This window comes from Phalacrocorax aristotelis, chromosome 3 (genome assembly GCF_949628215.1).
Source record: "Phalacrocorax aristotelis chromosome 3, bGulAri2.1, whole genome shotgun sequence".
Classification (NCBI taxonomy): domain Eukaryota; kingdom Metazoa; phylum Chordata; class Aves; order Suliformes; family Phalacrocoracidae; genus Phalacrocorax; species Phalacrocorax aristotelis.
This window is the reverse complement of record NC_134278.1, coordinates 53,153-78,593: the sequence shown is the minus strand read 5'-3', so window position 1 is coordinate 78,593 and position 25,441 is coordinate 53,153. Positions and strand designations below refer to the sequence as shown.

Sequence of the window (25,441 nt, the reverse complement as noted above, 5' to 3'; positions counted from 1 at the left end):
ATTCATTCAGTGGTACCTGCTTTCTGCCTAGACTTTATCACATGATGACAAATATTTTAGATCATAACTTACTACTTTTTACATAGTACTTGTCATTCCCTTAATGAAATAATTCTTGCGTTTACCATGCCAAGAATGTTGTCTCTAGTCTCTTTTACGGCCTTTTTCATTTTTTACCTCAATTATTTTTGTCACACTCCATCAGCTGCCCAGATGTTCACTTTATCCACATCACAGAATCCTTTAACAAAGATTATTGTCACTTATTGCTTGTTGCTTCTTATCCTCCTATTAAGACATGTAATTTAACAGATAACCATTGAAAATCCCAAGTCAGTATAAACAACTCATTTGCTGTACATTGTTCCTGGCGTGCAGACAATCATTTATCGCCTTCTTCCAAATACTAATAATGACTCAATGTCGTTCTTCATTGGGAAACCCAGGACAAAAATCTTGGCTATACAGTCTAGAAAACAAAAAACATTGCCCAGTAGAAGTATATGAAATACCAAAACTGTAACCTAGGAACAGAGAAAATATTTTGCCACATACAGGAACTGGCAAAGAAACTGGAAAAAAAAAAAAGAAAAAAATAATATGGATAAATTACTTATCTTCTTTAGAAAAAAATGTAACACACATTATCAACTGGACCATGCTATGAAGTATTTTAGTTATCAGAAATAAATGCTAGACATTATCAGGGGAAAACAGTCAACAGGGATATAACAGAATATGAAGAAGTCATAAGAACAGATGACTTGTCAGGAGGAGATGCTGAGAAACTTCAGGTGTTGTATCAAAACTAGGGAATAGGCAGCTTCTCAGGACCACAGTGAGAGACACCCTAACCACCAGGTAAGAAATTCAGTGGTGGACACTGACATCAACTAGATGAATTCTTAAACTGTGACTATGGAATGTCACACTCTCCTCGGGCCTCCAGGCCTAGCATCTCCTCTCATGAAAAGGTTAAGGAATGAGAGGTTCACAACTGCTTGATCAATGACTTCACAGTCATATCTTGTCTTCTTTGGAAGAAAAGTCAACTGAATGTCTGTGTTTGTATTACTTAGATATGTTTACATGCATCTAGTAGGGCAAACAGCAGTGTTTGGGAAACCCCTACATTAGAAACATGGAGAAGCCTCACTGAGTAGCAGCTAGAAAAAAATTAGGCCTGTCAAGTTGTAACAACCAAAATGAACAAACAGGCAGGCTGCAATCAGCTAGCCTAATCTACCATTAGAATAACGTAGATAATTGACAAACACAGCATTTGTTCAAAGATTATTTTTTTAAGAACTAAAAAATTTTGCAAAGAAGTGAAGAATTGAAGAAATATGAAGAATTTAGGTCACAGTTAAGGATTTGCAATTAAAACAAGGAGAGTACAGATCACCTGTCTAGTCTTCCTTTCTGGGAAGTTGGTAGTAGCAATTATCAAGGAAACATCTAGAGAAACTGGTGTTTAAGTTTTGAATGATTTTTATTTATAAAGTATATTTCCCACTCAGAAAATGGAGCCCTAAAGTATGCAGGAATGCCCAAGGGCTGGATGTATGAAAACCAAAAAAGGCAACCTCCTTGCACGGGTTAGAAAAAGAGAAACAGCAGCCTAGAGCCTGAAGAGATAAAGAAACTTAATTTGCCAGTGGGACATTTCTGTGACCTGGAGCACAGCCTGCTCCTAGAGACAGGCTGCTCCACAACAACGCATCTGGAAAGACAGTGTTTAAGCACAGCGCAGAAACTCTCACTGAAGTCAGGAGACTGATGTAGCAACTACTCGTGAGTCACTCGTACAGCTACAGAGATAGCAGTGGAAGCACCACGGGTCCTGCACCGCCTTGACCGTCCCTAACCCCCGCGGGAAAACGCCCAGGACGCGGAGCCGGCGTGGTGCCGCAGCACCCTTTAGGGAACTCCCCGTTTCAGTCCCACGTTTCCATTTCTACATGCACACTTCATGGACTGCCGTACCCTGCAACGAAGACCTTTGGAACAAACGCACAACCGGCGCCAGGAGCCAGCAGCGCCCTGCTCCGGAGCGCCCGGCCCCCCCCCGCCCGCAGCCGAGCAGAGGTGGGCCCGCCGCTCCCGCGGGCCGCCCCGCTGCTCCCCGGGCTCGGTGTCAGCGGGCGACCAGGCCTCCAGACAGAAAGCAGGCGTTTCCACTGTCGCTAGCGGCTCTCTACGCAGCCCGGATCGGGTCCCGCTCGCCGCCCTCCCGCTCGGGGACAGGGCCCGGGCGACGGCAAAAGAGACCGGGGCTGCTCACGGAGCCAAGGCCGCACCACCCACGCAGACCACGGCCGGGCCCCCTCTCTTTCCAGCCCCAAGCCCAGACCGACCGTCGGGGCGAAGCAGAAGTCCCACACGTCCCACCACGGCTGTTCCGTTGGCGCCGGCCCACTCTCGCCATCCCGACGGCGGAGCCTGTCTCACGGCAGCTCGCGGCAGCTTCCGGCCCCATGCGCCTCCTCCGCCCCTGGACTACAGCCCGGCCGCGCGCCCCCGGCGCAGCAGACGGCAGTACCGCTGGCGAGGACGGCAGACACTCACCGAGCCGCCGCTACCCCGCACGGTGCCGGTGTCGCCGCCGCAGCCCCGCATGGTACCGCCACCGCCGCCACGTCCGCACTCGCCCCGCCCGCACGCGCACGGCCGCAAGGTCCCGCCCACCCGCTTCCGGCCGCCTCTTAACGGCGGCAGCCGGCCCCCGAGCCCTGTGGGGGGATGCTGCTAGCCACTCCTGGGCCCCGGCCGGCGCGGGGAGGCCGCGCGAGCCCGCGGTGTGCACTCAGCCGGCGGCGGCAGGGCGACTGCAGGGCCCCGCGCCCGCCATGGCGGGGTGCTCTGCGGCCCCCCCGCCTCGCCGTCCTCTGCGCGCCCCGGAAGGACAAGTGGGTGCTGGGAAGATGGCGGCGGCGAGCGGGCTGGCGGCAACGTCCCCGGTGTGCGTGCTGGTCCTAGGCATGGCCGGCTCCGGGAAAACCACCTTCGTGCAGGTGAGGGGCAGCTGGGGGGAGCTGTAGGTTTCCATTAGCGTTACCCCCATGTCCAGCGGGGCCTGACGCCTCCTCGTGTTCCCTTAGCGACTCGCGGCCCACCTGCATGGGCAACGCTGCCCCCCGTACGTGATCAACCTGGACCCCGCCGTGCATGACCTGCCCTTCCCCGCCAACATCGGTGAGTCCTGCTGCCCTGGCTTAGCCCCGGACGGTGGCGGGGGATGGGTGGTGTGAGGGGGGGGGTGGTCCCGGACCAGAGGTGGGGCGTCTTTGTGGAGGCCGCCAGAAGAAAGCAAGTATACTTTGCCATAAATAAACAAAACCCTTTTCGGTATAGTGCTTTTCATGTGTTTCGCGAGAGGGGGCGGGGTATGTGAGGTATTTGGCTAGGTTGTTTATATTCTAAGTGATTCCAAGTCGTAACACAAGAAGGACTTCAATTTTTTTTTTTTTTTAATTTAACTCTTTTCTCCTACTAATCTTTAACATGCGAATTTTTAGGGCCAAAGGCATTCTTCCTTCGCGTTTGTACCTTTTTTACATCATCTGGGGTGATTTGATGCGTTTGGGTTCTTGTGGGGTGTTTTTCTTTGTCAGTGATGAAAGTATTAGCAAATTCAATCAGGTTCCCTACATCCAGCACAGTGGTCGCTATATGTGCTACCAAATAACTTCTTTAAAGCACTTTAAAAGACACGAATTTTAGAGAAAATACCTTAACAATAAAACAGACCTTATGTTTAGCTGTTGCAAAGGGCTTACTAGTCATTAGGTTTGTAAGGGTCCTGTCCCTTTAACTTTCTAAAGTTCGTCAGCCTGCCACTACAGAGGATAAGAAAGGCAGTGTGGATACCAAGGTTGTTTTATTGATGTCAGATGAATAACTGAGGTTCTGGTCCAGTGCTGGATCTCCAGTAATACAGTTAAATATGTATACTTTGTTAAACGATGTTGATCAGATGAGAAGTGAAGAGGTTACTGCGAAATACCTAAATTGGTGGTGTTTTGCATGAATTGCATTGGGTTTCATATGTATGTTGAGAGCATTGCAAATCTGTTAGATTTATTCTTCTTGGGAGATTTTTCCTATTGCTGCTAGTTCTATTACTGAGACAAAAAGAGACTTGTTAGAAAGAAGGGCTTTCACCTCTCAGCAAACTGGTGAAGAAGGATATTTTAGAAGTGATGTCTTAAAACTATTTATATGTCTTCATCCTCTAGATATCAGGGACACTGTGAAATATAAAGAAGTAATGAAACAGTATCCTTTTTTGTCTAAATAATGATATTTTAAATTTCAGATTTTGTGAAAACAGTCTGTCACTCCTGAACACTACAATGAAGGGGGCAGGAGGTGTTGGGGATTGCAGTAATGCAGAATGTCGTGCAAAGATAAGAAGTTTTTGACTATGTATTTCTTGCATGCAAGGTTCGAAGTGTATGTTCTACGAGATTTGATACTCCTTAGGCCATTTTCTTCCATGCTCAAAGTGATTCTGCCTAATAATACGTTTTTACAAATAATAGGCACTCTGCCCACATCTTCCCCCTCGCCCCCTGTTGTTCTTTCAAAGAGCTTGTATGTTCCTTTGTGAAAGCCAGCAGCCTTTCCCCCATGTTTAACAAGTCTGATTTCATTTGTTATAAACAAAAATGCAAATTTCTATTTGCTTGTGGTAGGTGGAAAAAACTATTTCCATGTTTGACTGTAATCAAAGCATTGTTATCTTTCTGAATCTCAGGCATTGGACTGTTGGCTTTTGCTGCACAGTAGTTTGACTGTAGTTCAGTAACATTACACTAAAATGACTGCACTTCCAGAGGGGTATGGAGCTCCTTTCTCTCCTAAGTAATAGCTTGTGCAGATGGAGATAATATACAGTGTTTGGATTTGACTTGTTAGTGTGGCTCTTAAATTTAATATTTTAGACAAGAATAAAGATGGTGGGGGATAGGATTCTTCATTTTGGGCTATTGTTTGATTTGGAGTTACCAGCAAAACATCCAAGTGTAAGTTTGTAAGTTTCACTTTGGTATGTAGGTGCATTATTTGCTTTACTGTGTCTGTTAGCATCTCATTAAATAGTGCTTAAGGAGGGTATGTGGCCTCGTGTTTGAATATTAAGAGTAGTGGCCCTAGGAGACAGTATGTACTTAAGAATCAGTGGTGGTTCTCATGCAGTAAAAAAAAAAAGCCTGTGTTTCTTTGAACACAATTAGTACACAGATCTGTATGCATTAAAAATAATTTTGAAACCTTCATCTTTAAGTTGACACTTCGAGTGTCTTTACAGCATTCATTACAGTTATAATTATAATTTAAATTCTACTAAGAATTTACTTGTGCAAGAAATCTTTTAATTATATTTTGATGTGTAAATTCTTAAAACTAAGTGCATTCAGGGCATTGTTAAATTCTGTTAAATTGTTAAATACTGGCTGTGTTGTAAATCTTTTTGGAAAGACAAAGATGGCTTTGATGTATACACGTAGGTATATTTTCCCTTTGTCCAGAAGGGTAATGCTTGAATAATGGCAAGAGGAAGCCACGGCATAGCCCCTTGTCTGACTGAAGAAAAGGAAGTGTTTGGGCAAGAGAGAGACTACTTTGCATTTGTTACGCTATTGCATCACTTAGGCTTAATTCTGTATTAGAAGTATTGTCTTTTGCTGCAAGGTATCCAATGTGCATTGTACCTGGCCAACTATTATCAGAATTTAAAAAGAAGCCCTCTGAGGTCTGCATAATCATCTGTTTTCCTAAATGAAATGCCTAGATATGGGCTGGGCCCAAATGGTGGAATAGTGACCTCTCTCAATCTCTTTGCTACAAGATTTGATCAGGTATGAGGTTGTTCCTATATGATAACTGTGCTACAAATACTGTGCTGGGAGACTGTGGGGATTTCTGTGTGTTTGGGATCTCAGAGAGCACTGTGTTTGGTTAGCCTCCTAGTATTTCTTCGGAGTTGGAGTATTCTCCATACCGAACTATGTATTTTACAAAGGAGCCAAAGTGCGTTAACTTTCATTTGAGAGATTTCAGTTTTTCAGCTTTTTTAAAAGTAAAATTTAGAAACCACATGTACAGAACTCTCTTTTTTTTTTTTTTTTTAAGTTTTTGTACATAAGTCTATTGTTGCACTATTCAAGGTAAAATCTTTCATATGATTTGAAGTAGAGAAGCTCACTTCTGGAAACAGATCAAAGTTTCCTACAGTTATTTGGTAATTGACTGTTCTTTTAAATCATAATGCTAAATCAGCACTGGGGTGGGAACTTACGCAAGATATTGAGAGAGTGCAATATCATAGTAAAAAGGTAGGGAACAACTGCATTTGTTATACCATTTCTTTAGCCAGGTAAAAACACAGGAAAAATCAAGGTTGTCTTTGACCTATGCATTGTCTGAACCTTTTCCACCCTTCCTTAGTAGGGCGTTTTCACACATTGAAAAGCTTAGAGACTTTAATCTTCTTTTGATAAGTACCTGCTGCTGTGCAAGTTACTGTAGTTTCTGTTTTGAAATGATTCTGAAAGTTTCCTGTTGTGAGTCTAAATACAAAGTATACTCTTCCTTCTTCAATCAGGTGATGAAGTTTATTGAAAAAAGACAAAATGCATCCAAGTGAGTACATTCTACCAAGTTCTACTTTTCTGGGATCTGTGTGGGAAAAACACATGAAATCCTAAAAAGGTTCTCTGCGTGTTTTCTATTTGGTTTTCAGCCTTGGTATAAATTTTATGTGCAAAAGGGCATAGAATTAGAACAGATAAACTAGTCTTTCTTCAGATACCTCAAAGAAATGTCTGCTGATTTGAGTTCTGCTTTTCTTGTCTTCCATTAGACTGTAATTTTTTTCTCATGCACTGTTCAGATAGGCAACAATTAATTCTTCTTCTGAAGAGTTTGCAGTACTGAGTGTCTCTCAAATTGATGCCTTCAACTTCAATAGAATCTGAAGAGAGTATGTGCTTCCTAGTTACAAAATTCACACAGGAAATTTTCAGGCATGCCACAAATCTTGTCACTGTTTGGGAGAAGCTTTTCTGATCTGTAACAGAATAATCATGTGATTTTCCATTACGTGCTTGTGGTAATCTAGTCAGAACAGGACCCTGTGCTTGACTAATTTTCCGTTATTGTTTGTTGGGGATGACTTCTTAAACAGGTATGTTATTATTGACACACCAGGACAAATTGAGGTATTCACCTGGTCAGCATCAGGAACCATCATAACTGAGGCCTTGGTAAGTGTTTTCTACATGACTTGACAGTGAGGCTGTGTGAAAGAAGTGGCTGTTGAACAGCATGTACTTATTGAAATATCTTTTACTTTGTGTATCTAGGCTTCCTCTTTTCCTTCAGTTGTTGTTTATGTGATGGACACTTCTCGCAGTACTAACCCTATCACTTTTATGTCCAACATGCTGTATGCCTGCAGGTAAGAAAAGCTGAAAATGCAGTCCATCTGCTTTGATTGCTGTGTCTCTTTGATACTTATTTTGGAGGGGAGTCACAGAATGGTTTAGGTTGGAAGGGACCTTTAAAGGTCTCGTTGCTCTCTACAGCTACCTGAAAGGAGGCTGGACTGAGGTGGGTGTTGGTCTCTTCTCCCATGTTATGAGTGATAGGACGAGAGGAAATGGCCTCAAATTGTGTCAGGGGAGGTTTAGATTGGATATTAGGACATATGTCTTTACTGAAAGAGTGGTCAGGCACTGGAACAGGCTGCCCAGAGAGGTGGGGGAGTCACCATCCCTGGGGCTGTTCAAAAAATCATGTAGACATGGCACTTTGGGGCATACTTTAGGAGGCAGTGTTGGTGTTGGTGGCTGGACTTGATCTTAAAGGTCTTTTCCAACCTTAATGATTCTATGAAAGACCATCTAGTCCATGACTGCTTCTGTGGGCAGGGACATTTTTCACTAGATCAGGTTGCTCAAAGCTGCATCCAACCTCACCTTGAACACCTCCAATGATAGGGCATCCACAGCTTCTCTGGGCAACCTGCTCTACTGTCTCACCACCCTCATCGTAAAAAATTTCTTCCTTATGTCCCATCTAAACGTACCCTCTTTCAGTTTAAAACCGTCGCCCCTTGTCCTGTCACTACAGGCCCTATCAAAAAGTCTCTCTCTGCTATAAGCCCCCTTTATATACTGAAAGGCTGCAATAAGGTCTCCCTGAAGCCTTCCCTTCTCCAGGCTGAGCAACCCCAATTCTCTCAGCCTTTCTTCATAGCGGAGGCATTCCAGTCCTCTGATTGCTTTCATGGCCCTCCTCTGGACGCACTCGTAACAGGTCCATGTCTTTCTTGGACTGTGGGCCCCAGAGCTGGACACAGGGCTCCAGGTGGGGTCTCACGAGAGCAGAGGGACAGAATCACCTCTCTCGACTGGCTGGCCATGCTGCTTTTGATGCAGTCCAGGATACAATAGCCTTTCTGGGCTGCAAGTGCACATTGATGCCTCATATCCACTTAATCTGCTATTTTGATTATTCTGTTTTAGTGGTTTTCCCTTTGGATAAGAAAAATAATTTAGGTGTCAATGGACATCTGGAGGTCATTGGGTCAAAGTCCCAGTGAAAGCATTAAATGATCCATGAGACCTTAGTGTGATAAAGGCTAGTTACAACAGATCTAACACAGCGCCCGTTGCTTATAAAATCATTTATCTAAGATGTGTCAAGACAGCCTAGTTTAAGCTCCTTCTTCTAAACACAGAATATTTTATTCTATTTTTAATATTATTGATAATTTCAGTGAATCTTCAGTATTTGTTTGGAGCTCAGCATTGCACGGAGTTCTTGATTTATTGTATTCCTCTTCATACATGGATGTATCTTTTTTCTTTTGCGTTGAAATGAGGACTAAATACCTATTTAAAGATCTACCTATCTAGAGTTGACATAATTCATGGTAAATGTTGGTGAAATGTTTCAAAAAAACCCTATCAATCCTTGTACCGTGGTCAAAAGCTATATCACTTTGATAGGAGTATACAAAGTGTGTCTTATCACACGCTGCGTTTTCTGACTCCAGTGTTAGGCAAAAGATGCTAGAATATATTCAGTGAAATGAATATGTAAGCTCATGTTTCAAGGCAGTTTTGCTTTATAGATATTTTGAATTATTTGAATTCATTGCTCTGTTCACAAGTATCTCAGAACCTAAGATTTGAGTCAAAATAAAATGCAGAGGGTTAAAAAATGGGATCTGAGAGTCATAATCAAAGTAATAAAAATCAACTGGGTGTGTAGAAGGAGATGTTCTATCTTACAGACATGTGCTTACATCTTGCAGGGGACATACTTTGTTCAACTATGGTAAGGAAGATCTGGGTGAAAATTACATTCTAATTGATGCAGAGGAATATAATCACCTTTTGAAGTCAAATGTATTCAGTTTTGCACAAGTCTTGTCTGCCTTACGCTTAACTTGTTTTCAATTCTAATGAGATTTAAATTATTTTTTAATGTGGGGTTTTTGTGGGGTTCTTTGTTTTCTTTCCCCCTCAGTATCCTGTACAAGACAAAGCTACCTTTCATTGTTGTCATGAACAAAGTAAGTTAAAGCTATGGTTTCTATGTCCTAGTGGAATATTGTTCTGTTTAGCTTGCTTTGCCGTAGTGTCTTTGTCTTACTAGAATATTAGATTTTTCTAGAAGAGAGGCTGGGAGTGAGCTACAGGCTAAAAACTGCATCTAAAAGGGTCTTTAATCTGGTATACAAATGCACAAGAAGAATTGGGGGATAGGCAGTTACCCCCAAACATTGAAGTTAGAGATCACAGAATGCCAGGTTGGAAGGGACCTCAGGGACCATCTAGTCCAACCTTTCTAGGAAGAGCACAGCCTAGACAAGATGGCCCACCACCCTGTCCAGACGACTCTTGAAGGTGTCCAACGTGGCTGAGTCAACCCCTTCCCTGGGGAGGCTATTCCAAAGGTGACTGTCCTCACTGTGAAAAATTTCCCTCTCATGTCCAACCAGAATGTCCCCAAGAGCAACTTGTGTCCATCCCCCCTTGTCTTCTCCATGGGACTCCTTGTAAAAAGGGAGTCTCCATCTTCTTTGTAGCTGCCCCTTAAGTACTGGTACATGGTGATGAGATCCCTTCTTGAAGAATGTTTTGCACCTTAACCTTGGCTATAAGGAAACTTACCCTTGTTACGTAAGGGTAAGTTCATTACTGAATCTGCTCTTACAGTCCCCTGCTTTCTCAGAACAATTGTCCTAATCATTAATTATTTCTACTCAGCAGCAGGCTGATGGCACACAGTGTAACACCTGCCTGTTTTGAGGAAGGAGGCCCATGTATTGTAGCAGGCAAAACTTAACAAAAGGTGTTTGGTCCTGATCAGTGACACTAAAAATATGCCAATATTAGCCAGAAAGCAGATACTTACTAGCCTAAGGATACACCTCCACTGTTGTGTAAGGTACTTGTAGCCGTAAAGGAATGTTTTTGAACTTAACAGCTAGCTGGCTCTCTAAACTTAACAATTTAACATATTAAAAGAATCCCATTACACTTTTGGTGTGAGTACTCTTTCTTGTCCCCACAGACATCTTTTATATTCAAGGAATTGCTCCCCAACATAGCAGGCGCTGTGTGTGTGTGTGCGCACGTATATACCATACACTTCCTCTAGAAAACCCATGCTTTGAATGTGAAATTTTACCTCACACCAGCCAAGTGGGATTAGTGTCTGATGTACTCCAACTACACACATCTTCCCAGCGACCCTTACTATACATGTCCTTGATACCTGCTTGCTTACTTAGCAAGCTTTTGCACACTGCCTTCTTTCTAACGCTAGACAGTAATTTTAGAATAAGCTGTTAAGCTTTTTCTGTAGACAAAGGCACGAGGTAGGAAAATCATTCTCTCTTAAGAAAATAGGTTTTTTTTGAAAGACTGAAAGAAATGAGACTTCATCAGTGTATGTAAGAAAAGGTAGGCCCAAGGCTTAGGATTCATAACTTTAAACTTCATTTTTATCTGGTGTTTAGCCTTCAGTAAGAAGTAAGGCCAACAGCATTTGAAGAATTTTTGACAAGCATTTTAAAACTGACCCTTGATAAGAATGAAAGAATCCCAAGGAACTGATATATGTGCAGTGACAAACACATAGATTTAAGGAATGTTAAGGTTTGCAGAGGGGGAAAAAAGGTAATTTGTAGAGTTGATTTAATTTTATTTGTAGAATTTAATCAAGCTAACACTAAATAGTCAGGCTTTGACCCTCAATGGATTCAGCTCTGTCTTGAGAATCTCTTGAGTAATGCTAGGCAATACTTCCTCTATCTATTTTCCTCCTTCCCATTGGTGCTGGGAAATGAAATATATCAGAGCGATAGCACTGGATATACATTTGGTAAGGTATGTTTATAAAACTCTTTAAAAGACTGTTTGAATACTAATACGTGTAAAATTATGGAACCATCTCACCTGTTTGTTTCCATCATCTTGCACTGAGTTCACAGCTCACTTTTATAAAGATCCTGTAGGCTGTTAACCAGCATAAAAATGGCTCCCTCTCCCCCCCTGACTGCGAAGCCAATGAAGATAGGATGGGATCTTCAATGAGGACTGTTCCTGTCTGGCCTTAATCATACAATCTAATATTTACAATTTAAGATTTCTTGTACAGTAAGCGATTTTTGGATGCCCCTTTCCAGTAACCATAGAAGCCTTTAGACTTGCAATTGTTTCCTTTAACATGCCTTCTTAAAACCTGGATAGTGGTTGTTTGTCCTCTCTATATTCAAGTAGTTGGTTTGATAAAAACAGAGCTTGGAAAACTTCAGACTAGGGCTGAATATTTTGAAAAGATCAGCATTTTGAAAAGTAAGTTTGAAATGGAATTTTTTATTTGTCGACTTAACAGCCTAAGGCTGAGAATCCATTGTTATTACTCTGAAAATTTTCTCTTTCTGAAAATTCTTTCTCCTTCCAGACTGACATAATAGACCACAGTTTTGCAGTAGAATGGATGCAGGACTTTGAGACTTTTCAAGATGCCCTGAATCAAGAGACATCCTATGTCAGTAACCTGACTCGTTCTATGAGTTTAGTGTTGGATGAATTTTACAGTTCACTGAAGGTAAGAATCTTCCATTTTTTACTACCTCTCATAAAAGACTGGAGAAGAGAAAGCTCAAGGAGGATATTATTGATGTGTGTAAATACCTGATGTGAGTAATTAAGACAGAGGCATGCTCTTTTCAGTGGTGCCCAGTGAAAGGACGAGAGACAATAGACATGAAGTGAAATACAGGAAACTGTGTTTAAACAGAAGAGGAAAAAAGAGCTACTGTAATTTTACTGATTGAGCACTGGAAAAGATGGTCCAGAGAAACAGAAGAGTCTCCATCAGTGGAGATACTCAAAACATGCTCATACAAGATCTTGAGCAACCTGTTCTAGTTAATCCTGCTTTTTGAGTGGGAGAGGCTGGACTAGATGATCTCCAGAGGTATCTTCCAATGTCAAATATTCTGTCCTGTACAAAGGCTTTGCACTGCTCTTTTGAACTGGAATCTGTTGATGAGCCTTGCATTGAGAGCGAGGATTTGCGGGTTTGAACATAAAGTAGCTTTAGTTGCTTGTCACACTGAGTGGAAGCCTGAATCATTTAATACCGAATTGTGATTAATCATCAGAAGAAAGCTAAGATAGGCTGGTAAGAGGTAATGTTCTGTGTTGCAGTGTCTCCCATCTGAGATGATTTTTCTTGTTCTGAAAGTGTCAAGTACAGTTGGGCAATTTACTATGTAGGAAGAAGGGAAAGAATCTCAAAAACAAATGAAAAAAAATCCTCTGGGTATTTGCAGATGCAAGAAAGTGTGGGTGTTGGGTTTTTTGTTTGTTTGTTTTTTGTTTTTTTTTAATTACCAGGTTTTTAGAGGACAAATCCATTCAGTTTCTCTGAAAGCACTATACATTGGAAGATGTTAATGATACCATAGTCTTTGATAAAAGGGTTCAGCTAATGTGTCCTTCATCAGCTTTATAGATATTGCAAGAAAGGCAATAAAAATAAGTGATTCCATTCATACAGATAATGATAATTTAGCCAAAACAAAAATAAGTGCCCTAAGTGGAACGATATACAGTATTTCAAAACAGATTGTAGTGGTGCCATATATAGGATCAAAGTACTTCCTAGTTCTTATTTGCTAATCAGCTGTTTGTATGCATGTCATATCTATTAGAATAGTAGACTGGAGAGCAGGGCATATGCAAAGGATTATAGAGTAGAAGGCAGCTTGTACTTAAGTGCAATGAAAGTATAAATCACAGAATAGTAGGGCTGGAAGGGACCTCTAGAGATCATATTGTCCATCCCCACTGCATGAGCAGGCACACCCAGAGCGGGGGCACAGGACCGTGTCCAGGCAGTTTTTGAATGCTTCCAGGGAACGAGACTCCACAACCTCTCTGGGCGGCCTGTGCCCCTGCTCTGGCACCCTCACAGGAAAGAAGTTCTTTCTCATGTTTAGCTGGAACTTCCTGTGTTCCAAATTGTGCCCATCACCCCTTGTCCTGTCATGGGGTGCCACTGAGAAGTCTGGCCCCATCCTCTTTGACACCCACCCTTAAGATACTTGTATATATAAATAGATTCCCCCAGTCTTCTCTTCTCCAGGCTGAACAAGCCCAGGTCTCGCAGCCTTTCCTCACAAGGGTGATGCTCCAGCCCCCTGATCATCTTGGTAGCTCTCCGCTGGACTTGCTCGAGCAGTTCTGCATCCTTAAACTGGGGGGCCCAAAAATGAACACAGCACTCCAGATGTGGTCTCATTAGGGCAGAGTAGAGGGGGAGGATAACCTCTCTCGCCCTGCTGGCCACAGTCCTTTTAATGCAACCCAGAGTATTGTTCGCCGCCTTGGCCACAAGTGCACATTGCTGGCTCATGATCAACCTCACCGCCACCAGCACTCCCAGGGCTTTCTCAACAGAGCTGCTTTTCGAGCAGGTCAGCCTCCAAGCTGTATCGGTGCATGGGGTTGTTCCTCCCCAGGGGCAGGACCTTGCACTTGCTCTTGTTGAATCCCATGAGGGCTCCCCTGGGCCCAGCTCTCCAGCCTGTCCAGGTCTCGCTGGGTGGCAGCACAGCCTTCTGGTGTATCAGCTGCTCCTCCCAGCTTGGTATCATCAGCGAACTAGCTGAGGGGACGTTCTGTCCCATCGTCCAGGTCACTGATTAATATATTGAACAGGACTGGACCCAGTACAGACCCCTGGGGAACACTGGGGTAATGTAAATTATGTAATTAATATTAACTCTTAATACATTATCAGCACAGTGCCTAGACTAATGCTTAAAATCCTTTGGAATACTTGATTGTTTGGATATTTACTGTACTATTGATAAAAATGCAAGGCTGTGTTGGAGAAAGTCTTATATTTGAAAGTGATTTGTTAAGATTGGCTTATAAAAAAGAGGGAGAATTTTCATTAGAGGATGTAAGATTCTTAAGGGTCACCAAGTAGTGATTATTTATAGGCTTAATTAATGGTATTTTTAGATAATTGGTTTAATAAAAGCAGAACAAATGGCCAGACTGTAATGACAGACAAGTTCAAATTAGGAAGCAGATATGCATTTTGAATGTATTGCCATACTAGCTGACCAATTCTCTATCTCTTGCTGTACTGGGGGTTGGATTGGGTACCTTATAAAATGTGCTTCAGCTAAATACAAAGTATTAGAACTTCAGAGGCAAAATGTCAGTTCTTGTGGTCTATTTGATCTATGATGAGGTGCATCCCAGAGTCCTAAGGGAACATCCTAAGCGATGTTGTTGCCAAGTCACTCTCCATATTACTTGAAAAGTCACAGCAGTCAGGTGAAGTCCCCAGTGACTGGAAAAAGGGAAACATTGTGCCCATCTTCAAAAAGGGTAGAAGGGAGGACCCTGTGGACTACTGACCTGTCAGCCTCACCTCTGTGCCTGGGAACATCATGGAACAGATCCTCCAAGACACTATGCTAAGGCACATGGAGGACAGGGAGGTGATTCAGGACAGCCAGCATGATTTCACCAAGGGCAAGTCTTGCCTGACCAACCTAGGGGCTCTCTATGATGGAGCGACTGCATCAGTAGACAAGGGAAAAGCAACAGATGTCATCTATCTTGGCTTTTGTAAAGCCTTTGACACAGTCCCCCACAGCATCCTTCTCTCTAAATTGGCGACATCCAGATTTGATGGATGGACTGTTTGGTGGATAAGGGATTGGTTGGATGGTCGCATCCAGAGGGTAGCGGTCAACAGCTTGATGTCCAGATGGAGACCAGTGACAAGTGGTGTCCCTCAGGGGTCCGTACTGGGACCAGTGCTGTTTAATATGTTAATATGATGTCATAGACAGCGAGATTGTGTGCACCATCAGCAAGTTTGCAGTGACACCAAGCTGAGCGGTGCAGTTGACACATCAGAAGGACGGGATGTCATCCAAAGAGACTTGGATAACCTGGAGAGGTGGGCCTTTGAGAGGCTCATGAGGTTCAACAAGGCCAGGTGCAAGGTCCCGCACCTGGGTCAGGGCAATCCCTGACATCAATACGTGCTGGAGGATGAAGGGAGTGAGAGCAGCACTGACCAGAAGGTCTTGGGGGTACTGGTGGATGAAAAGCTGGACATGAGCCAACAGCAGCTATGAGGACAGGCTGAGAGTTGGGGTTGTTCAGCCTGGAGGAGAGAAGGATGTGGGGAGACCTTATTGTGGCCTTCCAGTATTTAAAGGGGGACTATAGGAAAGATGGTGACAATCTTTTTAGCAAGGCCTGTTGTGACAGGACAAGGGGTGATGGTTTTAAACTAAAGGAGGGGAGATTTAGACTGGATCTAAGGAAGAAATTTTTTGCAATGAGAGTGGTGAAGTACTGGAATGGGTTGCCCAGAGAGATGGTAGATGCCCCATCCCTAGAAACATTCAAGGTCAGGTTGGATGGGGTTCTGAGCAACCTGATCTAGTTGATGGTGTCCCTTCTCATTGCAGGGGGCTTGGACTAGATGACCTGTAAAGGTCCTTTCCAACCCAAAGCATTCTATGATTTTGCTCTTTTATTCTGGTATACTGATATTGCAGTATTACAAGTAGTTAGTATGACTAGGCTCAGAATGAGAACTTGGATTATTAACAATAACCAAGTAAACTGAAGAACGACTTGATCTTTCAAGTTGTCCTATCTATATGTTTAGGCATTCTGTTCTGTTAACTATGCTTTTTGTGGGGTTTTGAGATTGGAGGTATAAGGATGTAAGGTTTTCTTTTTTTCTGTTACTTCCCCCCGTCGAACGCACACCCCCACACCCCCACAAAATTTGTAACAGTGTCATGGTTCAGCTCCAGTCAGCAACTAAACACCCCACTGCCGCTCGCTCACTGCCCCCACCCCTGTGGGATGGGGGAGAGAATCAGAAGAGCAAAAGCAAGAAAAAATCTTGTGGGTTGAGATAAGAACAGTTTAATCACTAAAATAAAATAATAATGATAATAACAGTTATGATAATGTAATAAAAAGGAAAAGGGGAAGAAAGGGGAAAAAAAAAAACCAGAAACACAAATGATACAACTGCTCACCACCCACCGACCAACACTGCCCCTCCCCCAGCCGCGATTGCTTCCTCCCTCCCCCGGCCAGCCCCTCCCAGGTAACACACTGGGCATGACATTACATGATATGGAATATCCCTTCGGCCAGTGTGAATCCGCTCTCTTGGCTGTGCCCCCTCCCCTCCCGGCTGCTTGTGCCCCCGACAGAGCATGGGAGGCTGGAAAAGTCCTTGACTCGTGTGAGCCCTACCCAGCAACAGCTAAACCATTGCTGTGTTATCAACATTGTTTTCATACTAAGTCCAAAGCACAGCACTGGGCCAGCTGCAGTGAAGAAAATCAACTCTATCCCAGTTAAAACTATGACAAACAGACTGGAAAACCCAGGTTCCTGGGTTAAATAAGACAGAGAGACGAAGAAAGAAAGAAATAAAACAAAAGAAAAAACAACAACAACAAAACCCCAAACATTAACAGCAGGTAGAGAAGGAGGCTGAAAGTAGGAATGACAGAAGTATTGCTACACACTGCTATGCCACTGTGATGATTAAATGGGTATTATTAGATTGCCCTATATTTTTAGTTTATTGTTGTGGGTTTTTTTTGTTTTGTTTTTTTTAAGGTACTACTTAGTCTTTCCAGCTCTGATCATTCATCAGTTACTTAAAAACTTGGTTCACTTACTCTTCAGATCTGGTATATGGTTTTCTTTTATAGGTGGTTGGTATTTCTGCTGTGCTCGGAACAGGACTGGATGATTTTTTTGTTCAGCTTTCTAAAGCTGTAGATGAATATGAGAGGTAAGGTGATAACTTTTGGTCCCTGACCCAGTGAATATTTTTACTGAAGTTACTGATACATGAGGCTACTCCTTTGGTTTGAAAGACTGTTTGATTTTCACAGCTGAGATAGTCTATGGTTTCTCATAAACCTAAGTGCAAGAGTCAGCATAAAAAGGAGCAGTCAAAAGGAACTATTCAGTGGTGAATTTTTGTGCTAACTGTTCTGTGAAAAAGTAAAAGCTATCTGTGCCAGCGGATCAATGAAGTAATTTTTTTCCTCTGATACCATAAAATTATCAAGGTTTGAATTGTCTTCAGGAAGCTAACAGACCAGTTTGGCAGACTGAATAGATGAGAAAGTTGAAATTCAAAAATTCTTTGTGAATGTGCTCCTTACTGGATTCCTCCCCGTGAAATACTGCCAGACTGCTCTAAAACATTAGAAAGCAAATCCGGTAACTTGGATTACTTGGAAATACCCAAGCCAGACCATAGATTATTGTTAGAGGAAAACATGTCATGCTGGATTGGATAGCCAGAGAGAGGCTGCTACAGCTTTGTGCTCCCAGATCAGATGAGTCTCCCCTGGTCATTACCCCAGGTCTGCATACTGCCTAGTCTCTGCTTCCATGCAAGTACACTTCTTTATTCCCTTATCCCTCTATTTCTCACACTTGTCCTTCCGAAATCTCCTAAATCCCTCCCTTTTCCCACCTTTGGTTCCTCCCCTAAACAACCCATAATAAATCCTGTCCTATTCCCAAACGTTCTTTCCCTGCATCCCATAATGTGTCCTGCACCCCAAGGCAGCCACAAGGTGATCCAGAGAGCTCCCGATGAAGCATGGTGATGGGTTTCACACCTGGACCATGGGACTGGTGGTTCTCCTGGGAGGAGCTGGGACAGAGTATCCTTTCCTTGGAGTCCTTAATTTGGATTCCCTGCCTGCCACCATGCCCCTGTGTTCCTCTGGCCTTGTTGAGATGGGTCTTTGAGGCTTTGGCTCTCCTGTGATGGACCTGGGATTATTTGGACAGAATATTATTTGTGCTTTCCCAAATGTCTCTCTGCTCTTTGGTGATGCTGAGGAGTTTTACCACATAACCTAATGATTATTCTGGGATATACACTGCCTGTATAACAAAACTTTAGTTAAGGGTTTTGTGTAAGCCACCAGTGTGCACTTGCAGCCCAGAACGGCTATTGTATCCTGGACTGCATCAAAAGCAGCATGGCCAGCCAGTCGAGAGAGGTGATTCTGTCCCTCTGCTCTCGTGAGACCCCACCTGGAGCCCTGTGTCCAGCTCTGGGGCCCACAGTCCAAGAAAGACATGGACCTGTTACGAGTGCGTCCAGAGGAGGGCCATGAAAGCAATCAGAGGACTGGAATGCCTCTGCTATGAAGAAAGGCTGAGAGAATTGGGGTTGCTCAGCCTGGAGAAGGGAAGGCTTCAGGGAGACCTTATTGCAGCCTTTCAGTATATAAAGGGGGCTTATAGCAGAGAGAGACTTTTTGATAGGGCCTGTAGTGACAGGACAAGGGGCGACGGTTTTAAACTGAAAGAGGGTACGTTTAGATGGGACATAAGGAAGAAATTTTTTACGATGAGGGTGGTGAGACAGTAGAGCAGGTTGCCCAGAGAAGCTGTGGATGCCCTATCATTGGAGGTGTTCAAGGTGAGGTTGGACAGGGTTTTGGGCAAGTTGACCTAGTGAAAGATAGACTCATAGAATCATTAAGATTGCAAAAGACCTCCAGGATCATCAAGTCCAACTGTCAGCCCAGCACTACTATGCTTCCTAAACAATACCCTGAAGTGCCATGTCTACACTACTTTTAAATACCTCTGGGGATGGTGACTCCCCCACCTCTCTGGGCAGCCTGTTCCAGTGCCTGACCACTCTTTCAGTAAAGACATATTTCCTAATATCCAATCTAAACCTCCCCTGACACAATTTGAGGCAATTTCTTCTCATTCTATCACTAGTAACTTGGGAGAAAAAGACAATCACCCACCTTGCTACAACCTCCTTTCAGGTAGTTGTAGAGTGTGATAAGGTCTCCCCTCAGCCTCCTTTTCTCCAGGCTAAACAACCCCAGTTCCCTCAGCCTCTCCTCGTAAGACCTACTCTCCAGACCCTGCCCCAGCCCCGCTGCCCTTCTCTGGACACACTCCAGCCCCTCAAGGTCCTTCTTGTCCCAAGGGGCCCAAACCTGAGCCCAGCATTCGAGGTGGGGCCTCACCAGTGCCGAGCACAGGGGCCCCATCCCTGCCCGGCCCCTGCTGGCCACAGCAGTGCTGACACAAGCCCGGGGGCTGGTGGCCTCCTTGGCCACCTGGGCACTGCTGGCTCATGCCCAGCCGGCTGTCAGCCAGCACCCCCAGGGCCTTCTCCGCCGGGCACTCTCCAGCCACTCTGCCCCAGGCCTGTGGTGTTGCAGATGTCCCTGCTCATGTAAGGGAGGTCAGACTAGATGATCTTTAAAGGGGTCTTCCAACCCAAACCACTCTCATGATTTTGAGAAGAGGGTATCCACATCCACGTTATTCTTACTTCATTAAAGAAATATTTCAAAGGTCCCATAATGGTACGGTAGTTTGGAAGTCTGTGAACAGTCTTCTGTATGAGGTCCCATTGAACTGTCTTAAGAGGCACAAGTACTGGCAGAGAAAGTAATGTCTGTGATTTGAGGAAAGCGATAAATCTGCTGATTAGGTATAGCAGGGAAATGACTACCTCAGTCAAGCTGGTTTAATTTCTTATCTAATAAGACAGTGTGAGAAAGGTTTGCTATTTTAATGAAGTATGTTGACTTATTTTAGACTAATTTGTTTCAGAATCTATATCTGGGTAAAAAGCCCACTGAAACCTTTTTTGGGGGTAGATACGAGTCTCCAAGATGTTCTTTACTTAATATAAATCACATATTAGTTCACACTGAATGTATTTTTCTTTTCAGAGAATATCGTCCAGAATATGAGCGTCTGAGAAAAACAGTGGTAAGTATTTTAAACTGTTGTATACTTGGGCAGTGTATCTTTGGTCATTTTTATGTACACAATTGCCTGTATTTTGGGAGGGTCTAACAACTCATTTGCTAATCATACGCAGTGTGGAAAATGTCCAGTCCTGAAGCTCACCATCTGTCTTTTATTCCTAGATGTGGTGGATCACATCTTCACAAAAATAAAGATGTTCTGAGCAACATTTGTTTTACAGTGTTTTAGTTCTAATAATTTATTTGGGCAAATTGTGAGAAAATGATCAGGAAAGATTTTTATATTTTCCATTGAGAAGGATAGAGAATTTTTAAAAAATAACTTTCCAAAGTGATCTGTTGATCACTGTATCTTTCCACACCAGTTAAGTTTGTTTTGACTTAGACAATTAATAACAAAGACTGAATTACAGTACCAAAACCAGTAGCTGTGCTCACCTTTAATTCAGGCTGTCCAAAGGGCAGTTCTCTGCAGGCACAACTTCACTGAGTTTGGTTCCTGATGCTGCTGAAAGTGTTCTTGAAGTCCGCCATGCTGGAGGCTGCTTTCCATGTTTATCCAAAAGTTCTGTGTAACCTTAGGTATAATGTAAGATCTGCTTATTGACTTCTGGTTTCTGGCTGGGGGATAGACTGCTAGTATTGGGTGAGATTACTTTTCTACTGATGTTTTAAATGTACTCAGAGTCCGCAAATAATTTTGTACCTACAGGAGAAAGCTCAAAATAAACAAAAGAGGGAGCAGCTGGAACATTTGTGGAAGGACATGGGCAGTGTGTGTGTGCAGGGAAACACACTTGCAGGTACCTTACTAGGAAGATTAAGTTTCCTGCAGAAGTTGTCTGAAGAGTTTGCCCAGAGAAGTCATACTATGCTTTTCTGTCTTCACAGCAAAAGCAATAAAGCAACTGATATTAGTAAAGAGGAGTGGGGCTTTAGTTCCTGTGGGATGGGTCAGACTTAGCTCTTCTATGTGTCAGTCACAGACATGAGAAGAAGAAACCGTGCTGTGTAGATAAAACAGTGTACCTACTAAAAGTAATGAAATACTTCATAAAAGGTGAAACAATCAAATTAGAATATGAGAAAGCTCTGCTGTTGGTTGAACTGTTGCTTTATATGAGGTTGAGTGTGGTGCTGATGCAGTCTGTCCTGGATCTTTGGAATCGAGAAGCAGTTTTCTGTCCCATTAGAGTAGGTGTTAGTTGCTGTGTTTATGAGCAAATAGAAATTGTCATTGCATGAACTAACTTACTTGTTAGCATGCTGTTTTGTGTATAGCTATTTCTGCTCCCTTCGAGGGTCTGATGATACTTCTGCAATGGGTCCCTCTGAGCTGATCCTAACACGAGGAACTCTTGATGAAGCAGAAGAAGAGAGGGAGAGTGATACTGATGACATTGACCATGAAGGTAAGGAAATGAGGGGTATGATCTGGTCAAAACGCTGCCTCTCTAGTCGGGAAATACCTTCTGTAATTCGTTAACTGGATTGACTGTAATGAGAGCCTAGAAAACAAGCAAACGTTCAGTCAGGTAAATATAGGTGTCTGAATCTGTAGCAGAAGCCCAGCTGCAATGCTGAGCCCACTGATACCACTCTCTAACCTTCGTGGAAGTTGAATTGTAAATTTTCTATTCAAGTAATGATTTTTAATAGGTGTATAACATGCATAAACCAGACAACTTAGGCTTGAAACACACAGTGACCTCTGAACCTGATTAACACACAATATGTTTCATCATCTTTTTGCCCTTGCAGTTTCCGCCCCTGGCTCTCTTCCCTTTTCCTGTGACTCCTGGTCTTGGAGCAATTTTCTAAGTTCCTAGTGTGTGATTCTTCTTTTATATAGCTCACAGGCTTAATCTTCATTTTTTCCCTGTTCCATTGATTTTTAGGATCACTTGTTTCTTTTGCTTTGTAATGAAATTGAAGATCAAATAGACTTGGATGTGTTGCTCTGACTAGCCTGACTCTAGCTTTCTTCAGTAACACAAGTAGAACAAGTGCTGAAATACTGCTGAACTGTGGATTTTTTCCCCCAGTTACTGAGGAGAGTCATGAAGAACCAGCCTTCAGAAACTTTATGCAGGAGACACGGATGAAATACCAGAGAAGAAGCAACCCAAATGAACAAAACCTTCAGAAATAGAGGGTTTGGAATCCTTTGTAATGGAGTTAGAAGTAAAGCGACAGCATAAAGAAACTTGCATGGAACCATGCGTGAAGTCTTCTATCTGTGGATAGTTTCCTCTGGTATAGTTCTACCTTTCTTCCTGCAGTAACTGTTGGTCATGTGAGTTGAAAGTCTTGTATCTGACTGACTGGCCATTTGGCCATCTGCCATAGTGACTTCCTGAAGCTGAAGGAACCAGATAGGACTTCCTTTTGCTCCAAATTCTTTAGATATGCCTGTTGAGAGCTTAGATTTTGAGCTCTGACAGCATTATCATCCAGAGTACTTACTGGTCTCCAGAAGTGTGATATGTTCACCTTGTGCAGACCAGCTGTCTGCTGCAGCCAGGACACAAGTGAAATCTCCATTGCATGAAACTTCATCAATCTAGTGTTTGATATTTTGGTTTTAGTTAAATATATTTTATGTACTAACAAATGTGTGATGGTTAATAGCAGGAGATTTCATTTCCCTGTTCTAACGTGAGACTTTTTCTATCCTTACAGCCCATCCGTATGGATGCACAGCAAATGCATCTTAATTACATTACATAGACACAATACAGATGCCTCCTTGGAGAGTCCCGATTAAATAAAATTCCCAGAAGGGAAAGTAATAAAAAGAACCTGGCTTGATTCAGCTGAGGACCAAAGTATGCATTCATAGAATCATAGAATGTCCTGAGTTGGAAGGGACCCACAAGGATCATCAAGTCCAACTCCTGTCCCTGCACAGGACAACCCCAAATTTACACCATATCTCTGAGGGTGTTATCTAAGTGCTTCTGAAATAGTGTCAGGCTGATGCCATGACTACCTCCCTGGGGAGCTTGTTCACATTGCTGTGTATTGGCTGCATATATCTGTAGATAGCATAAAACAAAGGCATTTCTGTAGATGAGTGCTTACATGGAACGTAGACAAAGACTTGGAGATTGGCTGATACTTATTTTCCTGGAAGGCACCATGGGCACAGATGTTCACTTCCTGTTTACCATTCTGAACTCTGGAACCTTTGTCATCTTTCCCCCAATACAATGCTGTGGCCTTAATAGATTTCTCAGTGGGAATCTGGCAGCAGGGTCTGCTAGCACAAGTTCTGTAGGTTCGTGGAAAACCAGTTTCTGTGAATTTTAAAAGTAAAGCTGGCAGGGAAGGGAAATTGACAACCAGCTGTTACCTGCCAGCTCTTATATGGTTACTGCTTTATTAATGTAGAGCTTTCCAAGAATATGACAATTTCAAATTTAAACTAGGCTGATCCTAATAAGAATGATTATCAGAAGCAAAGCTGAAATAAAGATTTCATAGCATACTGGTAAGGTTAAAAATACATTTGTTGTTAATCGTAGAATAGTTTGGGTTAGAAAGGACCTTTACAGGTCATTGAGTCCAACTGCCCTGTAGTGAACAGGGACACCTTCAACCAGAGCAGGTTGCTCAGAGCCCTGTCCAGCCTGGCCTTGGGTGTTTCCAGGCATGGGGCATCGACCACCTCTTGGGGCAACCTGGGCCAGGGTTTCACCACCCTCATCGTAGAAAATTGCTTACTTAGATCTAGTCTGAATCTACCATCTTTTAGTTTATAACCGTTACCCCTTGTCCTGTCACAACAGGCCCTACTAAAAAGTTTGTCCCCATGTTTTTTGTAAGCCCCTTTTAAGAATTGAAAGGCTGGAATAAGGTCTCCTGATAGACTTCCCTTCTGCAGGCTGAACAACCCCAACTCTCAGCCTTTCTTCATAGGGGTGGTGTTCCAGCCCCCTGTTTTTGTGGCCTTCCTCTGGACTCGCTCTAACAGGTCCATGTCTGTCTTCTACTGTGAGCCCCAGGGCTGGATGCAGTGCTCCAGGTGGGGTCTCACCTGTTGTAGGAGTCACTTTCTAGCTCAAACAGAATCCAGTATGTAGCATTGTAGCAAGGCTTGCTAAAGCCATAGTCCCCAAGCTGTGAACTTTCGACTAGAAATGCTGACCCTATACTGAACTTTTTCTCAGCTACATGAAGGAAGGCCCTGAAACTAGTGCAAACCAGACAGATAAGGTAGCCACAACCATCAGAAGAAGCTGCATCCATTAAGATAAGAAAGAGAATGCCCTGCCTGGAGACAGAGAAAGGATCCAATAAGGAACAAGACGACCCCCAGACCCAAATATTGTTATTGGACTGAACTATTGCGTGAGAGGAGGGGAAGTTAAATTGGAAGAGTATAATTGCCCAGGGATTTCTTTGTTTGGAGTTCCTTTCCAGAGGCACCCAGCTCGAGCTGTTCTTTGCTGCTGTACCGCTCAATAAATGCATCTGAGATACATTGGGTCAGAGATGCTGTTTTGGGAAAACCTAGAGTTGAGCCTGAAGGGAGAGAAATCACCTGAGAGCGAGTGTGTGTGTGTGAGTGAGGAGTCGGGAAGGGACACCTGTTGGCTCGGTGGAGCTGCCCACTGCAAAGGGACTTTGGTCCTAGCAGTTAAAGTCTCAGTCCTAGGAGTTAAAGTCTTGGGTGGTGTGTGTGGGACTCCCTGAATGGTGTGTGAGTGCTCAGGCTGCAGCTTTTCCTTTAACAGTTTGGTGACTCACATGGGACCCTAGGTCACCACTTTCCTATCCTCTTGCCTCCAAACATGCAAGTGCTGGCAGCGGATGAATTCACGTGGGACCTTTGGAGCAGGAGGCTGGAAAGGGTGGGTGTTAAAATTCCCTCAGCAGACTTGAGACTAGTGATTTGGGAGGTGCGTGGCCTGATCAGCGTAAACCACAAAAGAAGCAGAAAGGAGGTGTGTGGCCTGAACAGCGTGAATCACCAGAAGAAAAAGGTGGTGCGTGGCCTGACCAGCATAAAGCACATGTAATTGAGACCCTGATAGTAGGAATAAGAAATGGGAAATGCAC

General features: G+C 43.4%; 2 protein-coding genes across 13 annotated transcripts in view; one reads left to right on the top strand and one right to left on the bottom strand.

Annotated features, from left to right (window-relative positions):
* Positions 1–2,678, bottom strand: part of ZNF512 (zinc finger protein 512) — a 29,503-nt gene extending 26,825 nt beyond the window's left edge. For 4 of the 12 annotated variants that reach the window (XM_075086286.1, XM_075086285.1, XM_075086288.1 and 1 more), the window contains exon 1: positions 2,569–2,678. In XM_075086286.1, coding sequence (XP_074942387.1) covers positions 2,569–2,619 — 51 coding nt within the window. In that variant the 5' untranslated portion in view covers positions 2,620–2,678. Of the gene's footprint in view, positions 1–177; positions 470–2,568 lie in introns of all 12 variants that reach the window. The other 8 variants (XM_075086295.1, XM_075086289.1, XM_075086293.1 and 5 more) reach the window with 5 other exon arrangements.
* GPN1 (GPN-loop GTPase 1) lies at positions 2,603–24,861 on the top strand. The gene is given in 15 exon segments (XM_075086299.1): positions 2,603–2,722; positions 2,724–3,014; positions 3,102–3,195; positions 4,239–4,278; positions 5,795–5,861; positions 6,608–6,645; positions 7,190–7,268; positions 7,368–7,462; positions 9,541–9,586; positions 11,986–12,132; positions 17,312–17,394; positions 20,339–20,378; positions 21,090–21,180; positions 21,679–21,789; positions 22,423–24,861. Coding segments are annotated over 15 exon segments (1,434 nt in total). The 5' UTR covers positions 2,603–2,617; the 3' UTR covers positions 22,530–24,861.
* The last annotated feature ends 580 nt before the right edge of the window (positions 24,862–25,441 follow it).